This window comes from Sparus aurata, chromosome 4 (genome assembly GCF_900880675.1).
Source record: "Sparus aurata chromosome 4, fSpaAur1.1, whole genome shotgun sequence".
Lineage (NCBI taxonomy): Eukaryota > Metazoa > Chordata > Actinopteri > Spariformes > Sparidae > Sparus > Sparus aurata.
In genome coordinates this window covers 11,531,385-11,544,757 of record NC_044190.1, presented here as the reverse complement: position 1 = coordinate 11,544,757, position 13,373 = coordinate 11,531,385, and the positions used below count along the sequence as shown (strand labels likewise).

General features: G+C 42.2%; 1 protein-coding gene across 1 annotated transcript; it reads left to right on the top strand.

Annotated features, from left to right (window-relative positions):
* The first annotated feature begins 3,669 nt into the window (after window positions 1–3,669).
* pdcd7 (programmed cell death 7) lies at window positions 3,670–11,815 on the top strand. Its single transcript, XM_030415531.1, has 5 exons — window positions 3,670–4,776; window positions 7,886–8,024; window positions 10,553–10,783; window positions 10,913–11,000; window positions 11,212–11,815. Exons 1-5 carry the CDS (start codon window positions 3,802–3,804, stop codon window positions 11,342–11,344), a joined length of 1,566 nt encoding a protein of 521 aa, XP_030271391.1. The 5' UTR covers window positions 3,670–3,801; the 3' UTR covers window positions 11,345–11,815.
* The last annotated feature ends 1,558 nt before the right edge of the window (window positions 11,816–13,373 follow it).

The window sequence follows — 13,373 nt, the reverse complement described above, 5'->3', positions numbered from 1 at the left end:
GTAGCGATGATGTCACGTACTCTAGCTCACGCAATACACACCCATTATAAAATCAGAAGACGGCCTGCAAATCCTTAAAACTAAAACTGTGATGATTTGAAAACCGTAAAAGAAAACTGAAAAAACTGAATACATGTCCAATAGTTTGAGGTCTTCTGACTCTTTAAAAGTTAGAATGGTGTGTCTAGCTCAAAGTATGAGAGACAAGGAGAGGTTGAAGGTCGATGAGTTTTGAAGAGGACTTGAAGATTTCCCCATTTAATCCCATTGACACTAATTAGACTGCGACCGGAGAGCCACCTATTGGCCGATTTGCACCAAATTTTACACAAAGCCTCATCAGGCCATACAACACAATGATGAACATTTATGTGATAATCAGACAGTATTCTGTAAAGATATGCAAGATTGTCTGTTTTCAACACAATATACAGGAATTTGTCATTACATATTTCTGGCAGTTTACAGACTATCAAAATTCTTTTGATAACTTTTTGTCAAGAGGGTCCACAGATGCTTCACGCAAAGTTTGGTGCAAATCACTCAAATTGCCTGGGAGGAGTTCGAAAAAGTTTTTCATTGTTTGCAATTTTGCGAATGGAAAGTTACTGCAAAAGTGGGCGTGGCCTACACCAAACAATTTAGCTGAATTCAGGGAACACATAGGAATTTAATAATGTGAAACATATTAAGTGGGAGTTATGAGCGAAAAAGGCTTTTGCATTGAAAATAGCGCCGCCTGCTGGTCATTTTTGGTGTGTGAGTCACAGGGGCCACTCTATAGCACCTCTATGAATTTCATTTCCATAAGTGTTATGGTGTGGGCACAGGGCCAAATATAAAATTAAACTGGCACCAGAGTGCCCCCTAGTGGCGATAAACACTTTATCAGCTGTCCTCAGGACGGCACTGACAAGAAATGTACAAAGTTTCGCATTAATCCGATGAACCGTTGTGGAGATATAAAATACTTAAATTTAAAGAGCACCACCTTGTGGTCATCGCATAAAATTTTGCACAGGGCCTCAGGGGCTCATGGGGAAGTAGTATCCTGAGTTTCATGTCATTAGACCTGACCACTGTGGAAATATCTAACACTTCCTGTTTTAAATCAAATCTGCAAGAAGTTGTTATTGAATAACTTTAAAATTATTTGTCCTAATTAAACTCTTTTGATAACTTTTTGTCAGGAGGGTCCACAGATGCTGTGTGCCAAGTTTCGTGCAAATCAGTGAAATTGCCTGGGAGGAGTTCGAAAAAGTGGGTTTTCGACATTTTGCGACTTAGCGAAAAAAAACGGTAGGCGGAAATGTGCGTGGCCCATACCACGAGATTCAGCACAATTCACTGAACGCGTGGATATAAGGTTTTTGAATGTGCGACAAAGTATATGGGAGTTATTAGCCAAAACACACTTTTGTTAATAACAGCGCCACCAAGTGGTGGAAATTCAGGAAGACAATAGATAATAAAATTTTTCGCCAGGTGTGACTTATATTCTAAGTTTGGTGAGTTTTGGGGTATCTTCAGGCAGTGAAAAATGCAACCATTTTGGACAAAGGAAAAAAAAAACTAGAACTGCAAGCAGTTATGAACGGGGGCCAAGGCCCCCTGCGCAACTCAGACCCCACGCACCGCAGAACCCATGGAAGTTGGCCCCAAAGGATGACGGGCTCAGGGCAAAAGTGAGGACACAGGACAATGTCTGAGCCGTGGTATTCGCTGTAATGGGAAGTGCACTGGAAGTGCAAAAAGCTGAATCAGTGCCGATTTGGATTTGTTGTAATAAGCCACGCCCACATTGACCAGTGATGACTACATTCAAGATATGGCCTCAGGATTGGCCCTACATCATACCGACCAAATTTCGTAAAAATCGGTGAAGCCGTTCAAGAGATATAAACTTCCCATCTTATTAGCGCCCCCTAGTGGCCAAAAATCGCCAAATTCGGCTCATCCCTTCACAGTGTCATGGCAACCAAGGAACTCAAATTTGGTGTTATTAGCATTTAGTTTGACCAAAATATGAAAGAGTTGACATTTTTATAGGTAGCTACAAAAATTTGTTCGTTAATAATTTGCAAATTTTTTGACCGAGCAGAATTCTTTTGATACATTTAGATCAGGTCCAGCTGAAGAGTGTACATGCCAAGTTTCATGCAGATTGGACAAAATCCCAAGGAGGAGTTCGAAAAAGTAGGTTTTGCATATGTGGCGATTTAGTGAACGAAATGTGCAGCAGAAGTGGGCGTGTCCTATGTCAGAAAACCCAGGTCTATTCAGGGAACATATGGATATAAGGTTTGTGAGTGTGTTATTTAAAATGTGGAAGTTACAGGCAAAAACGCGATTACATCCATTATAGCGCCACCTACTGGAATACATGTGCAATTTTTGGTAGGGAAGAACTGTGTCCTATTCTATCTGTACCATATAAATTTCAAAGCTCTCAGCATAATAGTTTGGCTGAAATTAATGTTTGTTGTTTATCTTGTAATAAGCCACGCCCACATTGAGCAGCCATGACCACCTTCAAGATATGACCTAAGGATTGGCCCTACATCATACCGACCAAATTTCGTAAAAATCGGTGTAGATGTTCAAGAGATATAAACTTCCAATATTTTTAGCGCCCCCTAGTGGCCACAATTCTCCAAAATGGGCTCATCCCTTTCCAGTGTTATGGCAACCAAGGACCTCAAATTTGGTGTTAACAGCATTTAGTTTGACCGAGATATCAAACAGTTTACATTTTTATAGCTAGCCACAGAAATGTGTTTGTGAATAATTTGCGCATTTTTTGACTGAGCAAAATTCTTTTGATAACTTTTGATCAGGTCTAGCTGAAGAGTGTTCGTACCGCAGATCTGACAAAATCCCAAGGAGGAGTTCGAAAAAGTAGGTCATAGCGCCCCCTGCAGGCGGATATATGTAGTTTTTTATGTCTGAGATATTCGCAGGAGAAAAATAAAAATAAAAATCTTTACAATTACAATAGTGTTCCTAGCACCGCTGGTCCTAGCTTGGCCCCTTGGGCTTGGCCCCCTAATAATAATCATTACAATTACAATAGGGACCTCGCAGGTTCCCTGCTCGGGCCCTAAAAATCTCAGGTCGCTAATATATAGCGTAGAGATTGTTTCCCCCCCAGTGCCTTATTGAAAACGTAATTTGGGCTGAAAATAGGAAAACAAACACCAGTTTTCAATGTCAGGAAAACAGAAAAACGAAATATTGACTCGTTTTTTTGCTTTTCTTTTGCCAGATTAAATGGTTATTGAATGATCAGATCAGGGGCGGTTCTAGGGGGGGGGGCAACAGGGGCCAGTGCCCCCGTAACTCTGAGTCTGGACCCCCCTGTGGCCCCCCTGACAGGGAGTCTGCTTTAATAATACAATGACAGATTTCTTGCAATGATTTTGTTCTGAAGGGAAAGGCAGAAATAAAGTGTCTCAGCAGTTTACTACCCAATCAAAATTGCTGAAATTGTAAACACTGTTTTGTCTGAATGAGGGATTTATCTTTTTTTCCAGGTTGTATGTGCCCCCTAACAAAAAAGCCGGCCCCAACCTGGCCCCCCTAATAAAACTGGTCTAGAATCGCCACTGGATCAGATGATACACGGACCTACCCACACCATGAAGACCCTCCTGTGGGTGGCAGTGTTACGCTTTACAGTGTACAGCCTGCCGGAAATTCATTGGAAGAAGAAGCTGCAGAGGAAGCAGAAGAGGTGGACGAGAATGTAACTGTTAAAAAGCGTACACGTTCGTCATAGATGAGATTAATACTGGACATGACATGGACGACCCATATCGCCACTTTCCGCCGGACACACAGCAGCCCCCGGTCTATCCAGGCGGCTTCCTGGATACACCGTACTCCGCTAACAGACCACCACCGAGCATGAACACTCAGCCGGAACACTCTGCGCCACAGTGGACACCATCCCTGGGATATGACAATCGCCCGTGCGAATTCAGGCACGATTTCCCGACACCTTGTTCGAGTGGAGGATGGTTCGGAGCGCCTCGCTTTGCCCCTGCGTATGGATTTGACCCATCCGTCCCCCTACCTCCTTTCGGCTGTTCACCGCCTGAACGTTTCCTTCACGATGTTCCCGGCGCCGGGATGGGCCCGTCTCCATTTCAGATAATTCCCCAGCATGTTCGATCAGGTTCTCAGACTACCACGTATGACCCAGATTCCTTTCAGAAACCATATCATAGTTATCAGGATTTCTCTGATGGTGCAGCTCCGTTCGGTTGCACTCCGCGGGGTAAGGACTACGACCGAAATTTGGGAACAGCAACACAAGCTAAGGATGAAACAGCCATTCGGAGGAAGCAGGATCAACAGTGGATCCGACGGTTCTTACAAAGAATAAACAAAACCTCCAAGACGCCACAGGCCCAGCAGCAGAAGAGCGGTATCACGACAGAAGCGCTTGACAGGGCAGCTCAGCTCATCTCACAGCTGGCAAAGTCCTGTAAAACTCTGAGGGACACTGTTGAGAATGAGTCCGTTTGGACGGACTGTTATTCTATGACTATAAACGTAAAGAGAGAGCTGCAGGACAGTCTAGTTGCCCTCAGTGACAGCGGGTGTGTAGAAACTATATTGTCCCGTTTTGCTAAGAGAAGAGCGAGGCGACTGAGAACCAGGGAGCTGCAGATGTTGGAGGAAAAACAGAGAGAGGATTCCATCTCTGAGAAGGAGGCTGCGATAGATAAATGGAGGATGCAGCAAATACATCAAGTAGAAGAGAAGAAGAAAGTAAGTGCATTTGTCAGAGCTGAATCCTCTATTTACCTGCTGTATTCTTGCATTCAATGTATTTATGTGTTCAAGTTTGGGTCAAAGAAGACAAACTCACATGTGGTAACATTGACAAAGATGTTCTTATGTGTTGGCAAACAAAAACCCTTTTTACACGTCCAGCTGACACAGAGCCATGAGTATCCAATTGATGTTAATCAACCAATTTGTTTTAATAAAACAATCATGCCAAACTCTGCAGCTCACTATGGAAAGTTCTCATGAACTGTAAACACCGGAAGGGCAGAAAACACAGTGTCCCAGTGTCATGATGGCATATAAACACTGAAATAATCACATTATGACAGCATCTTTGATTTTCCAATAACCACTGTTTTACAGGTTTGGAGAAATAGTTGAGAGATGTCATATTCCTTAGTTGTGTGGGTATGGTATTCCAGGTATGTGCTGCTCAGTACAAACTGTATATGACACTGTATATAGGATCTGTATGGATTTGTTGTATAAATACCCCCAAAAGACACCTGAGTTTCTGGTTGGACGATTAAACGTTGCAACATAGACCTTGTTTGAATGGTGCAGCTGTCAGCTTCAAAAAAGTAAGGAGCTGCGAGATTCATTTACCTATTAAATGAAACCACACAAAAGAATCTTTGTTAAAAAAATATTTATTTTTTTGTAATTGGATTACTTTGAAAGATACTGCAACAACTATTTAAATGAATACATGACGTTATCCTTAAGGTCTCTTGGATGCTCAGTAAAAATTTCAACCCAATCCAGTAGGCATGTAACGGTACATGTCTTCCTCCCGAACTGTCAGCCACAGGCGACCTACACTCAAAGCCAGTTAGTGTAAGTGAGTGCACCCCTCACATTTTTGCAAATATTTTTATTATATCTTTTCATGGGACAACACTGAAGAAATGACAGTTTGCTACAATGTAGTCAGTGAACAGCTTGTATAACAGTGTTTTTACTGTCCTCTCAAAATAACTCAACACACAGCTATTAATGTCTGAACCGCTGGCAACAAAAGTGTGTACACCTCTTAGTGAAAATATCCAAATTGGGCCCAATTAGCCGTTTTCCCCTTCACGATGTCATGTGACTTGTTAACATTACAAGGTCTCAGGTGTGAATGGGGAGCAGGTGTGTTAAAATTGGTGTTATCACTCTCACACTCTCTCATACTGGTCAATGGAAGTTCAACATGGCACCTCACGTCAAAGAACTCTCTGAGGATCTGGAAAAAAAGAATTGTTGCGCCACATAAAGATTGCCTAGGCCATAAGAAGATTGCCAACACCCTGAAACTGAGCTACAGCGTGGTGGCCAAGACCATACAGTGGTTGAAGAGGACAGGTTCCACTCAGAACAGGCCTCGCTGTGGTTGACCAAAGAAGTTTAGTGCACATGCTCAGCGTCATATCCAGAAGTTGTCTTTGGAAAATAGACGTATGAGTGCTGCCGGCATTGCTGCAGAGGTTAAAGGGGTGGGGTCAGCCTGTCAGTGCTCAGACCATAAAACCCCTGCTAACCCTGCACACTGCATCATATTGGTCTGCATGGCTGTCATCCCAGAAGGAAGCCTCTTCTAAAGATGGTGCACAAGAAATCCTGCAAACAGTTTGCTGAAGACAAGCAGACTAAGGACATGGATTACTGGAACCATGTCCTGTGGTCTGATGAAACCAAGATAAACTTATTTGGTTTAGATGGTGTCAAGCGTGTGTGGTGGTAACCAGGTGAGGAGTACAAAGACAAGTGTGTCTTGCCTACAATCAAGCATGGTGGTGGGAGTGTCATGGCCTGGGGCTGCATGAGTGTTGCCGGCACTGTGGAGCTACAAGTCATCGAGGGAACCATGAATGCCAACATGTACTTTGAAATACTAAAACAAAGCATGATCCCCTCCTTTCGGAAACTGGGCCGCAGGGCAGTATTCCAACATGATAATGACCCCAAACACACCTCCAAGACGACCACTGCCTTGCTAAAGAAGTGGAGGGTAAAGGTTATGGACTTGCCAAGCATTTCTCCAGACCTAAACCCTATTGAGCATCTGTGGGGCATCCTCAAACGGAAGGTGGAGGTGCGCAAGGTCTCTAACATCCACCAGCTCCATGACGTCGTCATGGAGGATTGGAAGAGGATTCCAGTGGCAACCAGTGAAGCTCTGGTGAACTCCATGCCCAAGAGGGTTAAGGCAGTGCTGGAAAACAATGGTGGCCACACAAAATATGGACACTTTGGGCCCAATTTGGACATTTTCGCTTAGGGGTGTCCTCACTTTTGTTGCCAGCAGTTTAGACATTAATGGCAGTGTGTTGAGTTATTTTGAGGGGACAGTACATTTACACTGTTAAGCTGTACACTCACTGCTTTATATTGTATCAAAGTGTCATTTCTTCAGTGTTGTCCCATGAAAAGATATAATGGAATATTTGCAGAAATGTGAGGGGTGTACTCACTTTTGTGAGATACTGTACATGTTAGCAGCTATGCACCCCTATGCAGAATTGAAGGAGCCCAGCATTAAAGAAATTAGTGCTTGAGCACTACTTATTTTGTTCTTTTATAACACAAGATGCTTTTCAGTTTTGTAGCTGATTGTGACCAAATACTTTTTGTTTTTTTATCAGACCTATGTAAAATTATGACCTATTCAAGAGTGCTGAGCTGAGAGCTGTACTACACCAACTACCTCCAGTGGGCACTAATTGCAGCTAGGTGGAACAAACTGTAACTGACTAGGAAGTTTGTGATTCAGCTTAACCGAAAACCTTGCTAGTGGTCTCTATGTATTATTTTCCCAAGGTTTTAAGAAACTGAGATTTTTCTGCCTCCACTCCAGAACGATGGAGGGTAATGGAAGTTTTTTTTGGTGTGCAAAAACCTGTGTCTCATAACTGGTGAAAGATGATGTTTGTGGATTTTTATTTTAATATTATGGTAAAGACTTTTAACTTTCTCAAAACTGAATTGTTTTTTTGTTTTATTTTATTAGTCTTTTAATTTAAAAACTAATGGCTATCTGATCTCATGCTGTGACATATCTTTCATGGGACATGTTAACTGTGAACTACATGTGTTTGTGTACCAGGAGCAGGAACTGAAGCTAGCTGCAGACGCTGTTCTCTGTGAGGTGAGGAAGAAGCAAGCAGATGTGAAGAGGATGCAAGATGTCCTGAGATCTCTTGAGAAACTGCGCAGATTGAGGAAAGAGGCAGCACTGAGGAAAGGTGGGACAGTTATTGTTGATTTCAGCCATCAACAATTTTCTCAGTCCCATGTTACTGTGTGCTGTGAGAGTTGGCAGCAGTAGGTGATTTGAGGGCGAATGCCATCCCGCTTGTTAGCAAAATTACCAAAAAGCATCCCTCTTGTTAACCTGACATCAGTCTCCATCCGCTAGTAGCAGATAGTGTGCTAAAATCACAAGTGGCCGCGATCAGCTCCGACGCACAGTGGAGTCAAGTCGGGCATGGCTGCTTTGCGATCCGACTGCCCGGTTTATTTTTGACGAAAGCCGCAACAAGCTGCACAGAGCAGATCGTGCAAACAGGAAGTCAGAGACACGGAAACGGCATAGAGTATCCAGCCAGTTTTCAAAGTAAAACACTCTGTGCAGACAAAGTCTGGCAGGCAAAAGACTCCGCTTCTGAAACGTTCCCGTTATGATGCCGTGTGGAGGGCGGAATAAAACCTTTAGCAGACACACATGTTTATTTTCAGTAATGTTTAATTTTTTTAGAGATGAGTTTTTTCTGACAGTTTAATATTAATAGTAAGTTTGTTATTTATGTTCTAAAACTAAATGTTACTTTTTGTGAGTGTTTTTAGTGTGTCTGTTAAGAACATGGTGGCTTATGTTATGTTGGTAATTGTCATTTTTGTGCTGGTTTATAGTTTAAACATTAGTGAGGTAGCTGTTACATTTCGGAGCTCTTTTACCCCCGTTGAAACGCACCCTGTAGGAGTGACTTTCTCCATTCTGTATTTGTAGTTTTTAAATATAAGGTCCTCATATCGGACAATATATTCACTGATACCGATATATCTGTCATAATATTGGATAAATAGATATAATAAATAGATCAAATCGGCCAACAAATACGTCGGTCAGGCTCTACTATTTTGCACAATGTTCATTGAGTGTCCTTCAAGAAATTTAGATCGTAAAAAATTTCATGTCTAAGAAACATGAGAAAACGCTGCCTGAATAAACTCAGTCCACTGCATACAATTTAAAGGTGTACTTACTCAATACTTTAATTCAGTTATAAAAAGACAATTGTAGTATGTAGAGAAGGAAGATAACTGGATAAAATGGAATTGTAGAATAAGAAATGTCATAGTTATGGTTAAGAGTGCGTACATAGGTGTGTCGGGGCAGGGTGATGCTCGTGTTGGGCCATCCCCCTTGTTAAAAATTGACAAATCACCCACTGGTTGGCAGTATGCTACAAGTTTGCTTCTCATAGCGATTTTGGAGAAATAACAGCCCGTCAGAAACAGAGCATCCGTCACAAATATTTGACAACAAGCATTTTCAGATCAGATCTTATTAAGTGTTATATAATTGAGTGACAGAATAGTATTGAAAATGTTTGAGGTAAGACCCTTAAGGTGTGCAGGAATTTGCAAAATTACATCTATTCCTGTTCTTGGCAGTGGATTGGGAAAAGTCAGGTAAATGGACCAGACAAAGTGACAGACCTAGAAATACATTTACTTGTAGGGCATTTAACAGACATGGCCATCCACCTAAACTGACAGGCCACGAAAGAAGAGCATTGATCAGAGAAGCAGCCAAGAGGCCCGTGGTACCTCTGGAGGAGCTGCAGAGATCCACAGCTCGGGTGGGAGAATCTGTCCACAGGACAACTATTAGTCGTGCATTCCACAAATCGGGCCTTTATGGAAGAGTGGAAAGAAGAGAGCAATTGTTAAAACAAAGCCATGCAGTTTTAACATGTGCAGTCTGCACATCACCCTGAACACACCATCCCCACCGGGAAACATGGTGGTGGCAGCATTATACTATGGAGATGCATTTCTTTAGCAGGGACAGGGAAGCTGGTCAGAGTTGATGGGAAGATGGCTGGGGCCAAATACAGGACAATCTTGGAAGAAAACCTATTAAAGTCCGCAAAGACTTGAGACTTGGGTGGAGGTTCACCTTCCAGCAGGACAACGACCCTAAACATACAGCAAGAGCTACAATGGAAGGGTTTAGATCAAAGGATATTTGATATGAGGACATGTTAAAAAGGCCCAGTCAAAGTCCAGACCTAAATCCAATTCAGAACCTCTGGCAAGACTTGGAAATTGCTGTTCACAGACACTCTCCATTCAGTCAGACTAAGCTTGAGCTATTTTGCAAGGAAGAATAGGTAAAATAAAAGGACTAAACTTAGTTTAGTTTCACAATCCTGGTGTTGTAAAACAGACCCAACCTATGTCATTAGTGCCTCATTGTTAGCGCCTGACCAATGGTCAATTCTAAGCCTAACCAATTTCTAACCACTCACACATGTGAAGAATGGATCAGGTTTTTTGATACTATTGGGTACTGACCAACATGACTGGGAATAAGGGGAAAGATAATTCTAAGAAAAAGCAGAAATCATTCTTGTCCTCCTTTTTTATTTAGTTTTTGTGTGTTTTTAGTGGAACATTACAAACAGCACATGTCGGCACTGTACAAAGTGTAGCTGTATAGCATACAAAGTGCAGCAGGGTGTAACTGTGTGTTTGCTTGTTGCAGGTATCATCACTGAGCAAGAATGTGAACAGGCATTTAGCAGTCGACTGGAACAGCTGAGGTGCGTGTTGAAGAAGAGGACAGCAGTCTACTCAACAGAGGAGATGGCTCTAATGGTGATGCTGGAAGGAGAGCAGGAAGAGGACAGAAGAAGAGAGCAAGAGAAACGAGCGAAGAAGGAGAGGGACAGACAGCTGCAGAGGAAACAAAAAGTGGATGCCATGTTGTTTGGAGGTGAGCCCTCACAGCTCATCTACACTAAAAGGAAAACATTTGTTCTTAGTTCAGCAGTATGATTGAATCAAATACATGTGCTTGTTTTGCAGAATACTGTTGGTAATGATTTTTCCATTTGTTTCACAGATGAGCTACCTGCTGATTCTTATCTGCAGCCCTTCAGAGCATATTACACCCAAGCTGAGCTCTCACTGCATGCTTTACTACAAATCAGGTCAATCTTCACCTTCATTTTTTCAGTGCATCTTCAGTACAGCCTGTTTAACAATAATAATAACAATAATAAGAGTCAGAAAATATCAGATTTTTTTTCTGCTGTCACATGTTACAAATCTTTAGGCTCGTGTAGCCCCATGCGGTCAAGCTTCTATTAAAGTGAACTAGGAATAATTACTTTATGGGATTGTGATATGTTTTTCTTTCAGGAGAGAGTGGGATGCGTTTGTGGTTTCAGCGGGTCATCCTGACTGTTCTCCTGTTCCTAAGAGCTGGGTTTTGCCTGACACCCCTTCAGACCAGGCCTGGGCCTCTGCTCTACACACCACGGACACTGAGTGAGACACCCTCAGACTCACAGTTTGTAATGTCAGCTAGTGCCTGTTGTCCAAAACTCAAATAATCCAAACCCAAACTGTAGCTCTGCAGGCTGTAGAAGTAAACAGTTAATTGTGTCAACATTTTGTAACTTTTTTTTGAGAGAGAGAGAGAGCAACAACATAAACCTGAACAAAAGAATGAAAAACTTATTGTGTGGTCTTATAAGATGTCTTTTAATTTGGATGTTTTCATGGGAAGTTTCTTGGAACTGTCTGACTGTGAAACACTATATATCAGATCTAATAAATGATGGTTACGATGATAAAGAGCAAGATACCTTTTGGTTCTGCTGTTTATTTCTGAATAAACTTTATGTTGGCTTTTTACTACAGCAGATTTACTACCTGCTCAGCTCTTTGTCTGGTCCCCAGTTTGTGGTTTCTGGCAAAACAAGAAACAGAAATTGGAGAGGTGCAAGGAAAAAAAAAAAAAGCATATTAACCACCATTTTTTAATTTTTATTCATTGAAAGTTCTGTAGGACAGAGAGGTGCTGCCAAAGTCAAAATAATTTTTGGGATTTGTTTTGAATGTAATACTAATTTAATGTTTTTCTTTTTTTTTATATAGTACAAATGATAATGTCAGCATAACAATTTGAAGGAAAAGTTGAATCTTGTGTTTCAAGCATTTGGGTCCCATTCTGTGAAGGGCTGTTCCAACAAGGGTACCTCACGATTCGATTCGATTTTGATTATGGGAGCTTCGACTCTTTGATTATTGTGATTTTTAATGCTTTTTTTCCGTACAAGATTGATTTTGTCTTCATCTGTGGCTACATTTGTAAATAAATAGCCTATTATTTAACTCAGGTCCTCTAAAACTACACTCATTAAGCAAATAACAAGGTTTTTTGAACATTTGACTTGTATTTTTCAAAGACACAAAATATTTTATTTTATGACTATGTAAACATTTGCACTTTGACATACTTGACTTTGACCAGGGAAAGCTCCACTTGCATGAGCCCCCTCTATTGGCAGAAAACACTGAAAACAGCAAATCGCGTAGGTCTTGTCAGTCGTCTTGTTTGCACTCTCATAAAATCCAAAGTAATCTATCTATAAATACAAGGAATCTCTGTCTGTGTGTATATGTGTCTGTTGGTCAAATATCTCTGCGGATAAGGATCACACTGACCCGAGACTTTCAACATGGCTGCTGTGTGGTTCAGTGGTGTGCATCCAAGCATTTGTTTGGACTGCAATGATACCGTGAATAAATTATTTCATAAATGCTTTACAAATTCCGCCAAGCATTGTCCACCAGAGCCACCACAGTCACGTGCGCACCAGAGCCAATCACTGCACACCGTGGCCACATGCGCACCAGAGCCAATCACTGCACAGCTCAAGCCCACGACATACCTGAAGAAACAAGCGGATTTATACCTGCAGCGGCGCGAGCTGGACCGGGATTTTGCCGGCTTTTTGGTCTGTTCTGTTCTGTTCTGTGCATCTAAACTGACTGTTGTGGATTAATGAGATTAAACGAGTCCGGACCGAGTCTGTTCGGGTCTGAGGAGATCCGGAGACGCGCGGACAACAAAGTGGAATCGGAATCTGTGGATGTTCATGTGTAGCTAGCCGCTAGCCGCTAGCTACACGGCCCACCTCCCGAGGCGACGGACCGGACGCATCGGCATGACCAAAACCGGACCTAGGGTAAATAATGTCCGCCACGCTTTTTCGCGAACATTGCCGTCACGTTTGCTTTGTGTCTCGTGCAGGAAGAAACGGTAAAAACTGGCTTTTGTCACGAAAGTGTCCAAGCAGCAAGTTTGGTTGTTGAGGAACAGGAAGTTGTGAGAGGGACCTAGGCAGATGATTGACAGGCAACGACGGTCGGTGTGTAGACAGCGATATTGAGAGTTGAGAGATTTGTGACATTTAGCGTGTTTGGAGTGTGTAGTTAGTGTGTTATGTAGTGTTTGGTGTAGTGTGTTTAGTGTGTAGTGGAGTCGTTTTTTTGTTTAATGAGTCAGAATAATG